Source organism: Myotis myotis, unplaced genomic scaffold, assembly GCF_014108235.1.
Source record: "Myotis myotis isolate mMyoMyo1 unplaced genomic scaffold, mMyoMyo1.p scaffold_m19_p_7, whole genome shotgun sequence".
NCBI lineage: Eukaryota > Metazoa > Chordata > Mammalia > Chiroptera > Vespertilionidae > Myotis > Myotis myotis.
In genome coordinates, this window is record NW_023416379.1 from 91926411 (window position 1) to 91946976 (window position 20566).

General features: G+C 57.8%; 1 protein-coding gene across 3 annotated transcripts; it reads left to right on the forward strand.

Moving 5' to 3' along the window:
* The first annotated feature begins 519 nt into the window (after positions 1 to 519).
* ETV7 (ETS variant transcription factor 7) lies at positions 520 to 20464 on the forward strand. Of its 3 annotated transcripts, none has more exons than XM_036317907.1 (8): positions 520 to 743; positions 2156 to 2291; positions 10093 to 10257; positions 10631 to 10756; positions 12860 to 13099; positions 15159 to 15301; positions 17775 to 17875; positions 17976 to 20464. In XM_036317907.1, the coding sequence occupies exons 1-8, from the start codon at positions 738 to 740 to the stop codon at positions 18091 to 18093; spliced, it is 1035 nt and encodes a 344-aa protein (XP_036173800.1). In that variant the 5' UTR covers positions 520 to 737; the 3' UTR covers positions 18094 to 20464. The 3 variants fall into 3 exon arrangements, with proteins under 3 accessions (XP_036173800.1, XP_036173801.1, XP_036173802.1); XM_036317909.1 differs by lacking the exon at positions 520 to 743 and adding an exon at positions 2459 to 2617 and having other exon boundaries at positions 2186 to 2291; XM_036317908.1 differs by lacking the exon at positions 12860 to 13099.
* Positions 20465 to 20566: the final 102 nt, after the last annotated feature.

Consider the following 20566-nt stretch of genomic DNA (forward strand, 5'->3'; position numbering starts at 1 on the left):
ACCTCTCCGCTTCCCCTCAAGACGGAGGGAGCTGAGGCAGGTGCGCAGAGGGATGGGCAGGGGCGCATCGCCCGGGGCAGCCAGAGGCCTGGGGACAGGTCCAGGCGGTCGCTGAGCTCTGAGGTCCAGGGTCTGCAGTCAAATGCTCTACCACTGAGCTATACCCCCTGAGGTCCAGGGTCTGGGGCTCTGCCGGCTACATGGCAGGCAGACAAAGTCACCCCGCCCCCCCAGGGAAGCACTGGTCTTGATGGAGCTGGAGCGGCCCCTCCTATCCATCCGCGAAGACGCACAAGACCCCAGCCCAGGACCAGGGGTCCCCTCAGCTCCCCAGACCCCGCAGAACCCCACTTTCATCTCCCTGGGAGCCAGGGCCAGGCTGCCCACAGGCTGCCCGCCACGGAGGGTGCGAGCAGGACCGACGCCTCCCGCGGAACCCAGCGCCGGGCTCTGCTCCCGCAGGGCCGCCCCTGCCCTCCCCCAACCCCGCCGGGGGAGTGGAAGCCGGATCCGCTCTTTCGTTTTCGTTTCCTGGAAGGACAGCGATTACCGATTACCGAGCGCCCCGCGCCTGCTCCCGGACCGAGCGCACACTCCCCGCGCCTGGAAGGAGATTTCCTCCCACGAGGCATTCCGATCTCCAGCCGAGTTTGGGGTCGGGAAGGGAGCGTCTGGCAGCGCGGCCGGGGCGGCCCGCCCTGGGGAAGCACAGCCCGGCGCCCACGCCTCCACCTGTGATGCAGGTAAGAGCCTGGCCGCTGAGCACACCGCGCCCCTCTCCGCCACCTGCCCCCATCCCCTCTCCGCCACCTAATGCCCACACTCATTTTATCAGTCCTTCCCCTGGCTGGAGTCTCACTTTCCAACACATTCCCCACCCTCACCACCCATCCTCACCGTCCTCACTCCCCGCCTCACTCACCTCCAGCCCCCACTCCTCTGGGTGCTGCCCCCTCCTCCCTTCTCCTCACCCTACACCAACCAGGTGTGACGTCTCTGGAAGTTTCTGCACAAGCCAGACCCGCACAGCTGACCCACGCAGCCACTGCAGGGCCCCTCCGTAACAACCCCCCTCCGTTTGCCATATTTCCCTGGGAGCCTCAGACCCGTACCCGGGGAGCTGGGCATCCTCCCACCTCCCGGGCCTTTGTCTGCCCGCCTCTCTCCAAGCCCATTTCCATGTCTGAGTCGCACACTCCTCCCTGTCCCTCCTGGAGGCCAGACCTCTCCCTCAGCGGCTCCCGTGGGCCTTTCCCCCCACGGGGGTCACAGGCCTGGGCTTCCGTCCTTTGCTTGAAAGAGGTGGAGGAGAAGACGAGGTCTTCCCGGAAGCCCTGGGCCAGCCCTAGGCCGCCAGCCCCCTCCAGCCGGGCCAGCCCCCACCGCCTCTGAGGCTGGTGACCTGAGAGGCAGCACCAGGGGGGCAGGATGCGGGCAGCCAGAGGCGGATGGGAACTACCCCCAAGGTGTTGCTGAACCCTCCTCTGCAGCGACCAAGGCCTGCAGTTCGCTTTGCTGGCTCAGGTCCACGGCCTCCTACTGCAGATTGCCCTCCGCAGACACCAAAGATGACTGTGCGGCTCCCCGAGGGCCTAGCCTGAGAAGTGACTTGGTTTCACTTTCCCTTTTTGTGACTGGGCACGAGCCCCAAGGAGCCTCCTGCTTCTACAAAGCCCTGCCGCTTTCTATCCCCTCACTGAGCCACACCTCCCTGGGGCCTAGGCTGATTGGAAAACTGTAAAGATACAGACGCCCCTGCTGGGACTTTGGGGTTCAGAAATGTAGCCTGTCTTTTTCTCTGTTGGAAATAGGATTTCATTGTTTGTTTATTTCTGAGGTAAGGCCTCTTTATCCTGGCCCCTCAGGCTCCTACTGAGTATGATTAGGCTTTCAGATTCCCAGCTCACAAGTCAGGACCAGGGCGGCCTCTGGTGGGTCAGGCACAGGCACGGAAAGCTGGCTGGGGAAGATGAATGTCTCAAGCGTCCGCTGTGTGCAAGATGTGAAGGGCATCATGAGAGGACACACATGGCCCCACCTCCATGACACACACGGAGATGGATGCTCCTTCCCTTTGGAAAACTCTTAACGCCTTTCGGGACGCGGAGCCTCCACCAGGCGCTCACCGTGGACTGCCTGGGTGTCTCCTCTCTAGGAGGGAGCGCTGGCCGGCTCTGCCGTGAGCCCCGCGGCAGCCACGCCACCTCCAGGCGCCCGGGCCCAGGCCAGATGTGACGCCCACGTGGACCTGCAGGGCCGGCGGGGCATCTGCAAGCTGCCAGGAAGACTCCGTGAGTAGAGGGGAGGGGAGAGGGTCGTGTTTGCCAAGGACACACGTGCAAGGCATGGACTTCCCTTATTTAAGCGTGTGATGTCCCTGCCTTTGCGGTTTCTTTGCTGGGCTTCTTTATTCCGTGGCGAGGAAGACAGAGGAGGTAAATGTGAATTCTCCCTGCAGGGAACACAGCTGACGTGACCAAGCTTGGGGGCGCCAGTCTCCTCACTGGGAATGTGAGGGTTGGGGTCCGATGAGCAGTTGGGTCCCTTGCAGCCTGAAGACCAAGAGTTGGGGACGTTGCCAGTGAGGGAGCCAGACAGGGCTAAACAGTGAACAGCTGTACGTATATAGGATCCTGTTCTAAATAATTGCATTTACTTTTTATTGTTACAAAAGTAGCATCTGCTTAGTACCAGAAATTGGGAACTGAGCGAGAAGCATAAGAAGGATATATATGGGACAGTCACATCCACCCCGAAATCCACGGGAAATGCACTGGGCACGGCCTTTCATTCCCTCCTCTGAGCGCTGCTCCTGCCCGAGGAGACTCAGAGCCGCGGGGCAGGCTGTGGACTAGCATTACTCTGCGTGGCCAGATTACTATGACCACCCCGTCAGTACTCCACTGACTTCCAAAAATACTGAATATTGAAAACTTCCTAAGCAAATACTCTGAAGGTTTTATTATTATTATTATTTGCATAACGAATTCACTTCATTGTGCTGATGGGGTGGCCATAATGATCTGGCCACTCCGTGTATTTGCGCCGTATTTCCCATAAGCACACGTTGAGGCTCACACCGCTCTCCCTGTCAAGGCGAACGCTTGGTCCTGATGATACTCTCCCGAGGTGTTTAAATGCACGTCCTAAACTGGAAATGACGGAGTGCGGCTGGCTGGGGCGTGCGGGCTCTGTGATGGGCGGGGTCTGGGCGGCTGTGGGAGGCACGTCTGACCACGTCCTGCTCGGGGCCCCGGGCTGGACACTGCTCTGTGGGCTCCACACCCTCGGACCTCCTGGCCACGGGGTGCTTTCTAGGCACGGACAGGGCTGAGCGGGATGTGGGACAGGACTTCACCCGGCTGCCCCCCAAGGCCTCTGCCTCTGCTGCCTGGCATGTGTGATGGGGACAGAGCCTGTCTTCCCAGGGGAGGGGCAGGTGGGAGCCAGGCCTGGGCGCGGGTCAGAGGCAGGTGGACCCAGGCCTGGGTGTGGGTCAGAGGCAGGTGGACCCAGGCCTGGGCGCGGGTCAGAGGCAGGTGGGACCCAGGCCTGGGTGTGGGTGAGGGTCAGGTGGGACCCAGGCCTGGGTGTGGGTGAGGGTCAGGTGGGACCCAGGCCTGGGTGTGGGTGAGGGGCAGGTGGGACCCAGGCCTGGGGCGTAGGCAGGAGAGGAGGCTCTGGTGCCTGGAGCTGCAGTGGAGGGATATGGTGCTGTTTGGGGAGAAGGGGGGGTGGGGCTCTGTGAGGAATCTCCGTTGTTTCATTTTGTCCAGATGCCAACCCTGACCGGTAGCTTGGGCTCAGGGCTGCCTCCAGGGGGATGGATCCCTCGCCCCCCCCCCCCCCCCGCCCCCGCTTTTCAAGCTGCCCTGACACAGGCTGAGTCAGGTGCAGAGTAGAGGCGCGAGCCGAGGGCCGTGGCCGGGGCACAGCACCTTCTGTATCTCTCACCGTAGATTCCGTGACTCATAAAAATATCAGACAGCGCAGTCTGGCCCTTAGTAAGCACCTAACAGTCTTCAAAGACAGGGGACCCGCAATGACTCATTTTCCTGTCAACAGCATCCCAAGGAAGCAAACCGCTGACACCTAATGAGGGTTTGACTTTTCAGATGCCGGGGTGATGTCAGCCCGATTCCTGCATTTCTGGAAACTGGGTTTCTATCGCTGGGCATCTCCCTGACATTCATTCCCAGTCACCAGCCCCTCCCCCCTCCTCTCCGCTTCCACTGCAATCAGCAGGGCTGATTAGCCTCGGCAGGAAGGCGAACAAACAGAACAAACCTGGCTGAGCCGTGTGAGTCAGCACAGAGCCACGGCCGCCGGCAGCTCACTGCGGTCACCTGCCCGACGAGACGTGCGGAGAGCAGTAGGCAGTCCACCCCGGGGACCACAGACGTCCTGACAGGACACGGCTGGGCGGAGGGATGCGGTTCACGGGCTCCGGAGTGACCTCAGCTCACAAAGGACACTCATGACTGTGTGTCCCTCTGACCGTGGGGAGAGAGGGGTGTCCCCTGTCAGGTCAGCCCGAGGCCGGGGTCAGGGGCAGCGGGGGCGGTGCCAGCCCTGTGACCACTTGCAGGCCCGGGCTGAGGTCACGGGAGCGAGTCTGGGAGGAAGTGATGCCACCTCCAGGGACGCTCGGGGGACTTTGAGAGCCGGCGGTTGTGGTGTGATCAGCAGCACAGCCTCCTGGTTGTGGCTCAGCCCCAGGAAGAGGCAGAGCGCCGCCTCCGCTGTCAGTGCCACAGGCAGAGGGTGGCATCTCTCTGCAGCTCCCTGGCCGGGAACGAGGGACGGGCCCCGGGCTCCAGCAGTCCTCACGCCCTGCTCAAGCGCCCATCCTCTGCTCACAGGAGGGTCCTGGGCACTTGTGCTACTAGACGCGGCCCTAACACTGGCTCCCCGTCCGAGAGCGGGGCTCTCACTCTTTAATGGGCCTGCGAATCCCCTGGGCTCGGTGGGTCTCAGCTGGGGCCTGGCTCCTGCATCTCGAATAAACTCCCGGCGCTGCCGGCGCCGTTGCGGGACGTGCATCCGTGCATCCGAGGACCTTGTCACGCAGCTCAGTCCTATCAGTGCTTTCAGAGCGCTGGCCACGGCTCACCAAGGAGGTGAAAGGGGTGCTGGGGAGAGAGAGCTGGTTGGGTGGGGCTGGGGGGCTGGGAGGGGTGGTCAGGGTGACCAGAGGCCTTTGGCCCTCCCTGTTGTGCTCAGCTCCCCCGTTTCCATGTTTGTGGAGCACCTGCTCTGTGGCCGGCATTGCTCTCGGTGCTGGAGAGACAGAAGTGGCCGAGACTGACAAAGTCTGTGCCTCATGGGGCTGATGTCCTAGTCCGGGTGCAGCGACTCCATGAGGAAAAACTAAGCTGTGTAAGGGCAGTGAGGGCCATACAGCTGCGGCGGGGGCCGGGGGGAGCCCCCATGTCCAGCCCTGTGTGCAGGTGGAGGGAGTGTTGACTCTTCAGGGAGACGCCGAGCCCTCCCGCCATGTGCTGGACAGGCAGCTCCTCCGGGGGCCCAGCCAGCGGGGCCTCCGTTCAGATCTGTCCAGGAGCCGGGAGCCGGCCACGCTGGGAATTCCCAGTGAGCAAGACTTGGGGCAGGGAGAGTAAGGGGATACCTGCTGGAGTCTCGAGAGACAAAGATGGCTGGAGGGAAGGAACGGAAAACAGTGGATCCCTGCGAGAGAGGGAGGGAGAAGCCGTGGCTGGACTGCAGGTGGGGCCCCAGGGGCGGGGGGGGGGGGGTAGACTGGGAGGGAGGCCCATCCAGCCACTAGGTCAGGGGGCTGCCGGGGAAGTCGGCAGCTGAGATACTGCACCAGCACCTGCCAGGCATTTCACACGCGTGACCTCGTCTAACACAGAGCTGCGTTGTCTGGAAGGCCTGCGCCAATGCCCGATGCGGGGCTGTAAGTGGCTTCCCTCGGCGTCCTCCCGACAGCCCCGCGTGGCCCGTGCCGTCTGTTCTTGCTTTGGCTGCCGAAGGCCGGTCCAGATGAGGAAACCGAGGCACAGTCATTTAGGCCCCATCGTTGACAGCTGGCCTGGCACCACATCGGTACTTGTTTTCACTTTCACTTTTTTTAGGTGTCGTTTACATGCAGTCACGCGTGCTAATCGCAGTGTGCATGCGTATTTATGTACGTAAACACCGCGTAGCCACCACGTGCGTTCAGCTCTAGACCGTTTCCGGGGCCCCCCAAGGTTCCCCATGCCTCCTCCCAGGCACTGCCCCCCGGAGGGCGAGCGGCCTGGTTTCCCTCCCTGGAGGAGCTCTGTCTATTCTTGCTCAGTTTTGCGTCTGGCTCCCTTCCCAGCGTAGCATCCGTAAGCTTCACCCACGTGTGGGAGTAGCACTGGGTTGTACTTTCTGCCTCATTACCGAGCAGCGTTTGTGCAGGACAATATCACAGTCTGATCGTCCCTCCTCTGGCTGGTGGGATGTGGGATGTTTCCAGTTCCTGTCTGTTGTGCCCGGAGCCCCGGTGGACATTTGCATGCGTGTCTTTCAGTGGATTCGGTCACCGTGTCTCTGGGGTCTTTACTTAGGAATGGAAATGCTGGGCTCCTAACCTCTGCGCCACCCGGCAGCCCGGAGAGGCAGTGCCTTGTCCCACCCCACAGAGGGGGAGACTGAGGCTGAGAGAGGGTGAGTGCTGACTTGGCTAGTAAGGGGCTGAGCTGGAACACAAATCCTGAGTTTGAGGATTTGGCCCCAAGGTCTGTGGCTGACCCACTGCTTGGAACCTGGTCCTTTCCCAGGCGCCGGTCCTATTCGAAAGCCTTTGGCCTTAGTGACCTTTGAAAACATGGGGAACAAGAAGGCCCCTCTTCTTAAAAAAAATTTTTTTTTATTGATTTCAGAGAGGAAGGGAGAGGGAGATGAAACTTCAATGATGAGAATGAGAGAGAATCATAAATCGGCTTCTTCCTGCACACCCCACACTGGGGATCGAGCCCGCAGCCCGGGCATGTGTCCTGACCGGGAATCACACCGTGACCTCCTGGTTCATAGGTCCACGCTCAGCCACTGAGCCACGCCCGCCAGGCAGGTTTCTCCTCTTGATCACGGGGCTGGACGTGCTGGCGGCAACGGGATGAAAGGCGAGGGTAGGCGTGAGACGACACAATGAAAGCAAAACCAGACCAGGTCTCAGGACTGCTGCGGGCCGTGTGTGACCGCAGGGTCCCGGGAGACAGCTTGGCGGCCTGCTGCCCAGCTCTGTGGACCCGGGGCAGGACCGTGTGTGGCTGAGAATGTCTGCAAGTTCCGGTGTCCCCTCTCACTGTGCTTGTAGTTTTTTCATGGAGGCTGAACAGCCGGGGGCGGGGGTGAGGAAGGTGGGGGAGGCGTGGAATCCATCCTCATGCTCTGGCCAAACACAGGAAAATGGGCTCCTCTGACTCAGGCATCATAGTTTCGAATTTTCGGACCGATAGCCTCAAACATCATGAACTAGGCAACGCTGCAAACAACGCAATTGCCAGTTGGCCCGGAGCCCGGCAGTCCTGAGCGGCTGGGTGACTCCGCCGGACACCTCCTGCGTGCCGCCACCTCGGCCCGAGTCTCACCCACCAGCTTCTTGTGACGCACGCTGTCCCCCCAGGCTGAGCCCCAAGAGGCTCTCCATTCCCATTCCCACCAGCGAGGCTCCTGCTCCGTGTACTCCTGCCAGGGGTAGGTGTCCTTAAGACGGCCTCCCATCCTTCTTCGGTTGCGCCCGGCCCTGACATCTAGTGGGTGGAGGCCAGGGAGCTGCTACACCTTCTGCAAGCTCTGGACAGGCCCACAGCGGGAATTCTCAGGCCCGGAGTGTCGATAGTGCTAAGCAGTCCTGTTCCCCTGTGAACCAAGCTGAGGTGTTTTGTCTTAAAAAATTTAGAGACGCTCTTGACCTAGGATGGGCATTAGCCTTTAATCTGTGTTTTGCAAGTATTTCCCCGAAATCTGCCCTCTGTTAGTGTGGTTTCTCTTTGCCACACAGACAATAATGGATGTAGTCAAATGCGTCTTTCACTTTGATGACAGCCTCTGGGCTTCCTGTCGAAGTTGAGGGCTCCCTGCCCGTGTTTGGTGCACATGGTTTCGTGTTTCTGCTTCTCTTGAGGTTTTCATTAGGCCTTATCGTCGGGAATTGATTTTTGTGAACAGCGGGGGGAGGGTCCAAGTATATTTTCCACACGGAGAGGCAGTTGTGGCTTCAGCATATCTTAAATGGACGATCCCTTCCCACCGAATGAAAACCCGCCTCTGTCCTATTTTACTTTGCACACGCACACCGCCCTCCAGCTCCCCCTTCCTTTCCGATGATTCTTGTCAGTCTGGTTCAGTCCCATCACATCTTGATTACATGACTTTGTGGTATGTGTGCCAAAGGTCACCTGTCACCTCTATTCTTTTTTTTCTCCCTTAAATAACTTTTTGGTCCACTTCAGACATTTATTCTTCCTTGTTACTCACTCTTAGTTCCCAAAATAAGGAAAGGAAAGCCTCTCTGTCCGTCTGTCCGTCCCCACTGGGCTGCGTTGCCGCCGACTGGGATTGTTATTAGACAGTCACTGCTTGTGGGGCCCCCCTCCTGCCAGCCTCGCGCTGTGCCCTGCCCCCAGCAGTGCTTGTTTGATGTTGGCTGAATGAATGAACGACTAGATGATGCACTTTCTTCTTTTCCTTTTTTAAATATATTTTATTGATTTTTTACAGAGAGGAAGGGAGAGGGACAGAGAGTTAGAAACATCGATGAGAGAGAAATATCGATCAGCTGCCTCCTGCACACCTTCTGCTGGGGATGTGCCCTCAACCAAGGTACATGCCCTTGACCAGAATCGAACCTGGGACCCTTCAGTCCGCAGGCCGACGCTCTATCCACTGAGCCAAACCGGTCAGGGCCTTCTTTTTCTTTTTAACATGAAAACTTTTATCTCTTCTGTTGTTTTGGGAGCAGGCAGTCAGAGGCTGGCTCCGTCTTTGTCACTGCGGGGGGCAGGGGGCAGGGGGCAGGGGGGCGGGGGCTGGGGGGTGGCTTTGGACAGTTTTTTTCTCCGCTGCCTCCATTCTCTTACCGTCACACTGGACCCGGTGAGCCCCGAGCTCCTCCCGCTCTCATGGCCAGGGGTGCTAGAGGGACGAAGGGCAAAACACCAGGCGGACTCATCACGGGCACAGTGCCGGCCCCAGCACTGTCGGGGGCCCATGAAAACATGCCAATTCCTTTTGAAATCAGAAGAAAAAAACTTTTAGGTAGAAGAAAATGTTTTAATATACAACAGCATACTCACCGGATTCCGATGCAGCCATAAAATACAATAAGAATTTTTGGTGGAGGAAGGGGCCTGAGCGAGCCGTGCTGAGCAGCCCGGTCAGGGAGGCAGTGTCGCCTCGGGCAGCCTGGCCAAGGCAGGGCAGAGCGCGGGGGATAAGAGGGCAGCGCTTGCTGGGGGCTGCCAGGGAGGAGACACCCTTGCTGAAGGTGGGGGAGACTCCTCTGTCCCCGGCTGTTCCCTGAGCAAACCCAGATCTGAGCTGTCTCCACGGAGTGGACGAGAACAGCAGCCACACAGACCTGGTTCCGCCCGGCTGGACCTCATGCTACTGTGGTCCCTAACCTCTGGGAGCCTCGGTTTCCTTATTTGGAAAACAGTAATACTAAGACCTTCTTTGCGGGGCTGGTTGGTCGTTCATACCATCCTCTAGTATGTGTTTATCGAGCACCTACTATATTCAGGCCCTGTCCCGGAATACATGCAGCGTGCACACAGGCCTGGCACAGAGCAGTTCCTCGTTACACATTTGTTGAATGAATAATTGGAACACAGGCTGGGGTGGCGGGTTGCGGGCACCACAAATAAATAAGTGAATACATAAAAAGTACATAGATGATGATAAACATATAGTCGTATCAAATGTAAAGTGAATCCAAAGAAGGTAAGGTGCCAGGAAGGGGAAGAACAGGAAAAATGACAGAGACAATGACTGGGTGTGGGAGCAGGACACCTGCTCAGAGAAGTGTTCAGGGTGGGCTTCTCGGAGGAGGTGGCATTTAAGCGAGGGCCCGCCCCCAGCCCACGTCCTGTGTTGCAGGGATCCAGCCCGCGCTCTGGAGCCGGGAGGACGTGCTGCACTGGCTGCGCTGGGCCGAGTGCGAGTACTCCCTGCAGCGCACCCGGGAGCGCGGCTTCGAGATGAACGGCCGTGCGCTCTGCATCCTCACCAAGGACGACTTCCGGCTCCGCGCGCCCGGCTCAGGTCTGGAAACTCTCTGGCTTTCTCTAACCCCCTGGAAGCTCACGTAAGCCCGGCGGGAGGTGGAGGGGCGTTGGTTGGAAGGTCATGCTCACTCCCAGCACCGAGGCCGCCCGCGCCTCTTTCCATAAATGTTTGCCAGGCGGCTCCCAGCCCGAGCTGGCCTGCAGCGAAGGACTCCATTTGGCGGTTGATTTCAGAGCCGCAGGCAGGCGTCTGTCCTGCCGAGCACTGTCCCCTCCCAGCCCCTGTCGCCCTGTCTCCCCTGCCATCTCCAGCAGCACGCAGCCTGTGCGGGACGTGCCCCCAAGGGGCCCGTGGCTGCGGGGATGAGGCAGCGCCCATGCAGCCTGGTCATCGGCCCCCCGCCCCCCAGGTGACGTCCTGTACGAGCTGCTCCAGTACATCAAGACCCAGCGGCAGGCCCTGGTGTGCGGCCCTTTCTTCGGCAGGGCCTTCAGGCAGAAGATGCCCCGTGGGCACTGCCCCTGCCCCCTGCAAGGTGAGGCACCTCTCCTCGTTGCCGGGCTTCCTCGGGCAAGGGGCTGTTTGCACCGTCTGTTTCTTTCCCTCCTGATCTCTCCATGGAAACCGTTCTTGTCGGTCTCCAGGGCCGTGAACTTAGGGATGACCACACCCACTCCCTGTGGCCTCGCGCAGCCTCCCACCCGGTGGGTTACCCTCTTCCCCGAACTCAGCGGTTCTCAACCTGTGGGTCGCGACCCCTTTGGCGGTCGAACGACCCTTTCACAGAGGTCGCCTAAGACCATCCTGCATATCAGATATTTACATGACGATTCATACCAATAGCAACATGACAGTTATGAAGTCGCAGCGAAAATAATTTTATGGTTGGGGGTCACCACAACATGAGAACTGTATTAAAGGGCCGCGGCATTGTAATGGAAGGTTGAGAACCACTGCTCCTCCCGTGGCCTCTAGGACACCCCACTGGTCACTCCCTCAGTCTCCTGGTTTCTGAATGTTGTGGTTCCCGGGGCTTGGGGGGGGGGGGTCCTCTTCCCTATCGACATGCAGACCTGGTGGTCTCACCTCGTCTCGGGTGTGAAACACCATCTAGTGCCCATGACTCCATGTACACCCGGACCGCTCTGGACTCCAGACTTGAGCACCCACACTGCCTGCCCCACCCCCACCGGGATGCCCACTCCAACAGCAGCTCAGCTCCTACAGCGACACCGCTCCCCGCCTCCCCCAGGGCTCCCTGCCTCCTTCCCACTGCTCTGGCCAGAAAGGTGGATGCCATCCTTGACTGATTTCTTTCTCTCCCAACCCTGAACCTCCTCACGGGTCTCCTCGCTCCTACGCTTGGCGTCCTACGGTCTGTTCTCAACAGAGCAGCTGGAGAGAATCCTTACTTAGGTCATGTGACTTCTCTGCTCAGAGTCTTCCAATGGCTCCCACCTCACTTGGAGTCAAGGCTACCGTCCTTACCAGTGGTTCTCAACCTCCTGGCCCTTTAAATACAGTTCCTCATGTTGTGGCCCAACCATAAAATTATTTCCGTTGCTACTTCATGACTGTCATGTTGCTACTGTGATGAATCGTCATGTAAATATCTGATATGCAGGATGGTCTTAGGCGACCCCTGTGAAAGGGCCGTTCGACCGCCAAAGGGGTCGCGACCCACAGGTTGAGAACCGCTGTCTTACGCTGACCTCTGACCCTCGGCCGCCCCTTTCCTCCTCGCTCACGCTGCTCCAGCCACACTGCCTCAGGCCTTCGCACTCGTTCCCTCTGCCTGGCATTCCCTTCTCCAGCTGCCAGCAGAGCCCACCCCTCTGCCTCCTCAGTGTCTGCTCAAGTGTCTGCGTGTCAGTGAGGCCTGACCAGCACGCACCTGCACCTGCCCGGGGTTTCCCACCTGCCTCCTGGTGCTTTATTTTCACACACCCACATAGTACCTACTGTTTCTATTTCCTTTTTAATTTTTTTAAAAATATATTTTATTGATTTTTCACAGAGAGGAAGGGAGAGGGATAGAGAGTTAGAAACATCGATGAGAGAGAAACATCGATCAGCTGCCTCCTGCACACCCCCTACTGGGGATGTGCCCGCAACCCAGGTACATGCCCTTGGCCGGAATTGCACCTGGGACCTTTCAGTCTGCAGGCCGACCCTCTATCCACTGAGCCAAACCGGTTTTGGCAATTTCCTTTTTAATTTTAATCATCTCTCTCCTTTCACCCCCAACTAGAATGTAAGCTCACGAGGCAGGGGCTTCTTGGGGTTCAGTGATGTGTCCCCAAGATTCTAGAACTACGCTGGCTCCTAGAAGGCTCCGAATCAATGTTGATGGGGTGGGTGGAGAAGACACTGGACTGAGGTGCAGGGCACCTGGGCTGTGGGCCTGGCTTTGTGAACAGTGTTGTGGGTGCGGGAACAGGTCTGAGAGAGGAGTCACGTGTCTAGAGCTGGGTTAGCAGCGGGGCTGTCTGGCCCTCAGCCACGCCATCTGGCACCGGGGCTGGACGCAGGGAGACCACCAGCGGTGCTGCCCCTCGGGGTTCCCGGGCATGCCGGTAAGGAGGCCTGGGCTGGGAGGCTCTGTCCCATAGCATCACCGGTGCTCATTTGCTTGCAGAGGGGACCAGGCCCTCTCAGGGGGCCCAGGGAGGCCTCCTGCAGCAGCCACCCGACCTGGAGCTTACCGACTCCTGGAGCCGCCTGGATGCCGCTGGCCTGGCCAGGTGGCCCCCCGGCGGGGAGGAGGCCCTCAGCTTCCCTCTCCGTGGGGAGCTCAGCTGTAGGGCAGAGGGAGTCTGCTCCTTCCCCATGAGGCCGCAGGCCCCCGTCGACGGCAGGATTGATGGCAGGATCGCAGGTGGGTAGGGGGCTGTGTTCTGGGGGGTGAGAGGGTCCGTGAGGATGGGCGTTAGAAAGGCGCTCTGGCTTTGCTCTGTGGGATGAGAGGGTCTGTCTGTGCTGGGCGGTGGGGATGTGGGTGACTGTCCTGTGTGCTGGCCACAATCTGGCCACAGCGAGCGGTGCCGCCCAGGATTGCCAAGCCCACCCCATCTCCAGAGCAGAGACAGTTACGCCAGTCACACCCAGGCAGTTGGTCAGGTTCGCATTAAACACCTTATTTTCTTTTAGGGGGATGAGAAAAGATAAACCAAAGAACCTATACACTTATATGCAAGCCCATGGACACGGGCAGTAGGGTGGTGAAGATCAGGGGGTGGGGGTTGGTAGGGGCTGGGAGGAGGGGGTAAAGGGCAGAAATTTGGAGATATCTGTAATACTATCAACAGTACAAATATATTTTAAAAACCCTTATTTACTTTTAAATAGTTGAGCACTTACTATGTGCAAGGCACGGCTCTTTATTTAATCCCACAGCAGCCCTTGAGGTTGGTATTATTATTAGCAACAGTCACAGACAGGGAAATGGGGCACAGAGAGGCCGAGTGACTTTCCCATGTTTGCACAGCAGTAAGTGGCAGAGCTGGGCTGTGAAGCAGGCGGTCTGGCTCCAGAGCCTGAGCCTACAGGTGACACACCTCCATTTTACACTTGTTAAAGGAGTGACTAATAGACAGGCAAGCAGACTGACCGATAAGCACCAAAGGGTGTTTCTAGCCATAGTGGGGCCACTATACTTATTCTAAGACACCACTGAGGCAGAAGAGGCATGGCTTCTGGTTTGGAAATGCCTGGGAATCTCTGAAACACAATTATTTTATATATATATATATATATAATTAGAGGCCTGGTGCATGAATTCATGCACCAGTGGGGTCCCTTGGCCTGGCCTGTGGGATTGGGCTGAAACCAGCTCTCCAACATCCCCTGAAGGATCCCGGATTGTGAGAGGGCACAGGCCAGGCTAAGGGACCCCACTGGTGCACGATCAGGGCCAGGGACGGTGGGAGGGCTCCAGGGCATGTCTGGCCCATCTTGCTCAGTCCCAATCAGCCAGACCCCAGTAGCAAGCTAACCTACCAGTCAGAACATCTGCCCCCTGGTGGTCAGTGCACCTCATAGCAAGCGGTTGAATGGCCTTAGCATATCATTAGCATATTACGCTTTGATTGGTTGAACAGACAACCAGACGACCAGACACTTAGCATATTAGGCTTTTTGTTGATTTCAGAGAGGAAAGGAAAGGAAGGGAGGAGAGATATGATGAGAGAGAATCATTGATTGGCTGCCTCTTGCACTCCCCCTACTGGGGATTGAGCCTGCAGCCCGGCATGTACCCTGACTGGGAATCGAACTGTGACTTCCTGATTCATAGGTTGATGCTCAACCACTGAGCCACCGTGGCCAGACCACAATTATTTGATTTTAAAAATAATAATGGCTTAACATTCTTTGAGCACTTACCTGGTGCCAGACAGCGTGCTAAGGTTTTGTTTTGGTTTTATCTGTTGTGTTCTTTCATGCTCCCATAGGCCCTGTGAGCAAACTGGCTTGGAGGCCCAGGTAGTGGGACTGGAGCTGCGGGTGCTCCCGGGCTCCCCCTGCTGCTTGCCCTCTGCGATGGCACATGGGTGTCCTGAATCTCCCTTAGGATGAGGGTGGATGTTAGTACCTGATTTAACAGAGTCCAGGGGCTGAGTGACTGGGCCAGGGGCAGACAGGACCTGGAGCCGCCTGCCCCAGGGAAGGGCCCTGGCTTTGGTGTCTGCAGGGCTGGGTGAGAGTCTGCCTGCCTCTCTGAGCCCACTGCCTCATCTCTTCCTGGGGATGAAGGGAACACCCCCTAGAGTTAGGATGATTGCATGAGACAACGAGTAATGGCGCCCCAGTTCTGCTAACACCGCCGTCGTCTCCATCCTGCTGCACGCTGGGCCCCAGCCTCGCGGGCCCACAGCGCCTTCCTCATGCCGGTCCTCACAGCGCCAGGAAAGCCACCTGCACCCTGTGCTCCATTGCAGACTGCCGGCTGCTGTGGGACTATGTGTACCAGCTGCTCTCCGACACCAGGTACCAGTCTGTCATCAGGTGGGAAGACGAGAACGCCAGGATCTTCCGAGTCGTGGATCCCAACGGGCTTGCCAGACTCTGGGGAAACCACAAGGTGAGCCTCAGCCAGCGGGCGGGAGGCCTCAACTTACCCAGAAGCGAACGGGGCAGGGGTCAGAGCGGACCCTCAGCTCTAGGGCTCCATCCTTACCTGGGGGGCTCAGTAGCAGCTCTAGGAAGTGTTGGGGTCCTTGTACTTTGGGAGATCCTGAAGGACAGACAGCGGCTTCCTGAGGAGTGGACTGGCCCTGGAACTTGGGATCTTGCCTTCTCACCGCTTGCTCCCACCTTTGCTTAGCACGGGGACCTTTCAGAGCACGTTTACATGAGTAGCCCTTGGATGCCGTGGGGTGGGCGGGCCGGATGGGAACCGGGTTCTCTGGGGGAAGCCGGGACAGGAGCCAGGTCTCGGGCCTGCAGGGGCGTCTGCCGTCGGGGCTGAAGGCCCGGAAAGGGCTGAGACCAGCATTCCCAGCGCGAGGAGTGCCCACACCTAAATGGGTGTCTGCAGGGGATTCTAGGAACTAAGGACTTATTTTAGTAAGAATCAGTGCTGGGGTCCAACCCCAGCAGGTCCAGGGGTCCCCAAAGGTGTGGACGGAGTCGGCGAAGAAGGACTGACATGGATACAGCGTTCAGTTGATCAGCAGTCTAGCCAGGATCTCCAGCCAAGTTCTAGTTAGGATCTCCAGCCAAGTTCTGGTTCGGTTCTCTCACTAGGTTCTATCTAGGTTCTCTAGCCAAGTTCTGTAGCCAGGTTCTGTCCAGGATCTTTTGCCATGTTCTCTCACTAGGTTCTGTCTCTAGGTTCTGTGTCCAGTTTCTGTCCAGGATCTTTTGCCATGTTGTCTCCAGCGAAGTTCTTCTGTCTCTAGGTTCTGTGTAGGTTCTGTGTCTAGGTTCTGTGTCCTGTTGTCTTGTTACATCTGTATTTATACCAGTTGATTCCAATCCTATCAATCTCGATTCCAAAGGTTAGGGTGTTTCTTATCTCCATTCCAGGGAGTAAAGATTATGTAGCTTAAGCATGATTGTTCGTAGTTAAAGTGATTAATTACCTGCCTGGCACTTAGTTAAGGGGTTTTATTCCCTCCCTAATTTCAGGGGAAAATCCCTACCTGGGGAAACAACCTTTCTCAGAGAGGTGACCTTGGTTAAAACACATAGTGCCAAGAAGGTGAGCAAAATATTAAGAACAGTATGCCATATATGCCAGGTCCCTTGAAACAGCAAGGATGGACCGGCTCCCGGCAAATCAGGATTAAAAAATCTATCATGTCAGTCTTATGATTTACAGTGGTGATACAAAGCAAGTGTCCTTGTCTATAAATTAATTCACTTAAATAAAAAATGAGTCTTTTATTTTATTTTATTTTTTTAAATACATTTTATTGATTTTTTACAGAGAGGAAGGGAGAGGGATAGAGAGCCAGAAACATCGATGAGAGAGAAACATCGATGAGAGAGAAACATCGATCAGCTGCCTCCTGCACGCCCCTTACTGGGGATGTGCCCGCAACCCAGGTACATGCCCTTGACTGGAATCGAACCTGGGACCTTTCAGTTCGCAGGCCGACGCTCTATCCACTGAGCCAAACCGGTTCTGGCTAAAAAACGAGTCTTTTAAAGAAAACTATTAATAATAACAATAATTTGCAATACGTAGCATTCCTTAAAAGGGCATAGCATTTGATTGGCAGGCACTGCTCTGAGGGTTACATTTTACTAACTCATTTATTTACTCTCACAGCAGCCTCGTGAGGGCAGGTAGGTATCAGACGGGGAAACTGAGGTACCAATTGGTTTATCAACTTGTCCAGGAGTCTGCAGCCAGGAGGTGGCAGAGCAGGGACTTGAACGCAGACTGCAGCCCTGCACTCCTCTCTGTTTTGTGGCCTCTCAGGACGGCCGGTGGCTGGAAGGGTGCGAATGGCTGAAGTTTGGATGTGCTCTTTGGCCCAACCCCTGCACAGTACAGGGGAGAAACTGAGGCTCAGAGAGTAGTAAGTTCATTTAATGAGCACAGACTACATGGCAGGCACCGTGCTAAGTATTCTCACGGATTAGCAAGTTCATCCTTACCACAAGCCTGTGAGACGGATGTCCTCGTCCTCATCTCATAGCCGGGCACACGGGTTCAGAGATGTAACACCAGTCCAGCCACTTCGCCCTGCTCTGCACTGCCCACCCTGTGGAGAGAGGAAAACGTCCCCTGGCCAAAGTCACTCGGCCCCTTGCCAGGCTGTCTCTATGATGACGTCGCCAGCTCCATATATATTTATTTGTTACTGCCGGTGACATTCGCTGTTTAAGAGCTTCAGGTGGCCCGCTCCTGCCCCGGTTCTCAGCCAGGCAGACGAGAGATCCGCCCCAATGTGTCTCCCCCACCGCCCCTGCCTTCCTCCTTCCAAACTCAAGAGAAAGCCCTCAGAACCCTGGCTGCTCCCTTCCAGGCGTGGGAACCGTGGGAACCGAGGCCTGGGAGGGGCAGGGGGGAGTGGGGGTGATGTGGCTGCCTTGCCCCCCAGAACCGTGTGAACATGACCTATGAGAAGATGTCGCGCGCCCTGCGCCACTACTATAAGCTGAACATCATCAGGAAGGAGCCGGGGCAGAAGCTCCTGTTCAGGTGAGCAGCCTGGGCCCAGGGGCCCAGGGAGGCGGGGGCGCTGGGGGGGCAGGAAGCCCGCGGCTGGGCAGCGGCTGACTGCACTGGGGCCCGACTCCAGGTTCCTGAAGCTGCCCGGGAAGACGGCCCCGGGGCAGGGCAGCCGCCCGCAGCAGCTGCAGTGCCGGGCGCAGGGCCAGGCCGGCTTCGAGGCGGACGTGCCGGCGGTCTCTCCGTGAGGGCACGACCCGGGCCCTGGGCAGATGGGACAGAGAGCGAGTCTCTCGTGAGGGCGGCGAGCTGCACGCCTCCGCCCTCCTCCCCGGGCAGCAGGGATGCCCGGCCGGTGCACTTCGGGACCTGCTGTCGGGGACCTCAGCGAGGGAGGGTGGCCGGCGCTGAGGGCATCCAGCCCCACGCCTCCAGGTCACAGAAGGGAGTGGCCCCAGCCTCAGCTCGCCCATCAAGGGCGCGTGCTCCCCGCAGGGCTCCTCTATGAACGGACAAAAGGATGGCTGCTCGGTCAACCTTTGGGATAATGACAACGGTGGTATCTGGTGTTTAAGTGCTCCCTGTGCAGGCCTTGCGCTCAGGGTCCTGCCTACATGTCATCTCGTTCAGTTCCCACGCCACCGTGAGGTTTAGAGGTCTGGACACAGGCAGACCTGCAGAGCGGGTGCCCCCCGAGCCCAGTGCTGCTGCTTCCCGTCAGTGACTGCGAGGGTCTCGGGCCTGAGGCTTGGCCCTGCCTCTCTGCCTGCGTCTCCGCGACAATCCCTGTCCGCAGTGTTGAGTCTTTGGTGACAGTGACTGTGGCCCAGTGGAAACCGCCTCCCGTCTGCGCCTGGGCCCCTGTGCGCCTGCCCGTACCTGCCAGGTGGCTTTGGGCAAGTTGTTCCACCTCGGGGACCGCAGGTTTCTCATCTGCAAGGTGGGGGCGCTGCCCTGGCTGGCCCTGGAGACAGCGGAAGCTCCGTAAGACCGTACCTGTGAGTGCCCGCGGGTGCCTGCTCCACAGCGCTTACTCCGGTCACCGTCACCGTCAGCCCTGCCAGCCGAGAGCTGCTCTCAGCACAGGCCTCTGAGCTGCTGGGCCAGCCTCCCTCTGCAGCCCCCAGTCCCGCTGGGCTCCTGGAGGTCGGAGCCGCCCCCTGCACCGGAAAGCGAAGGGAGCGTTTTCACTTCATGAAAAACAGAACGTGGATCTGCACCTTCTTTCTGGGGAGGAGGAAACCACCTAGCCACTTGCCTCCATCAGGTCAGAAAGCCCGTCTGCTGAACCCGAGTCGCCGCAGGAAGAAGTCCTCAGGCTTCTTGGACTTTGGGACTCAAAGCTGGGACGCTCACGAGCAGGGAAACTCCCGCTGAGTCTGTGAGGGGCTCTGACAGTTCCACCCCCCAAAGGGCCAGGCAGGGCGTCCTGCCCCTCCCATCTGCCCTGGGACTGTGCTGTCTCCTGACTCCGGCCCGGGGATGCACTCACGCCCCGTAGCCTTTCTCATCATCCCCAACCAGAACTGCATACCTGGGGCGGGAGGGATTCCCCCAGCCGCTCCCTTTATAGATCACACAGCTGAGGCCAGAGACGGGGTGACTTGCCAGCTCCGCCTGCTGCTCCTCATGTGGCCTCATTTCTTCTGGTCTCACATCTTTTTCATGGACCCAAGATGCAGAGGTTTAGACAAGAGAATGGAGTTAGGGTGCTGGCATTGGCCCGCTGGTGTGTCAATGGTTGAAAACACCTGCGTATCCTAGGGGCTGTGTCTCCGCCCAGGGCGATGACTCTCACCCCACACGGGGACTCTCGGGGCCAGGAGTGGGCCCTGGGCTTGGGCAGCGCTCACCACCCCAGACCCCGGATCCCTGGGCTCAGCGCCACCCTCTCCCCATCTCCTCCGGCACATAGGCTGTGCTCAGGGAGGAACACCTGGGTGCAGGAGCAAAGGGGTTCTCCAGCCCTTCCTTCCACGGGCATGAATTGAGCACCTGCTATGGGTGAGGCTCTGGGTTTACCTCCACTTTTTACAAGTTAGATTTCTGGAAGGCCGTGGGTCACTGAAAACAACACATGTCAAAGGGGACTTCCTCACACGTAATCTTAACAAGCAGGAAGTGCATCCTCATGGTTTGATAAGGTAGACAGTCGTGTCCTTTTTGGGGGCCAGGTTACATGAATGTCAGCAGTAAATAAAGAGTTTATGAAAAAAGTGGTATAGTAAGAAGTTAGTGAAATAAATTATACAAGTCACTGTCTCCATCCAGTGAAACCATTTACAGCAGGGGTCCTCAAACTTTTTAAACAGGGGGCCAGTTCACTGTCCCTCAGACCGTTGGAGGGCCGGACTATAGTTTTAAAAAAACTATGAACAAATTCCCATGCACACAGCGGCGGCAAAAACACCCGGCGGGCTGGATAAATGTTTTCGGCGGGCCGCATGTGCCCCTCGGGCGTAGTTTGAGGACCCCTGATTTACAGCATTAACCCTTGCACTTCTCCTTGACACAGATTCTTTATTATTATTACAGTGGGGCCTTGACTTACGAGTGTCCCGACTAACGAGTTTTTCGAGATATGAGCCGTCTCTCAGCAGATTTTTTGCTTTGAGTTGCGAGCTAAAATTCGGGTTACGAGCCAGCTTCAGATACCCCACCGCTAGTTGGCGCAGCGAACGTCACAGTGAACGCCACAACATCAGCCCAGCATCACGTGTC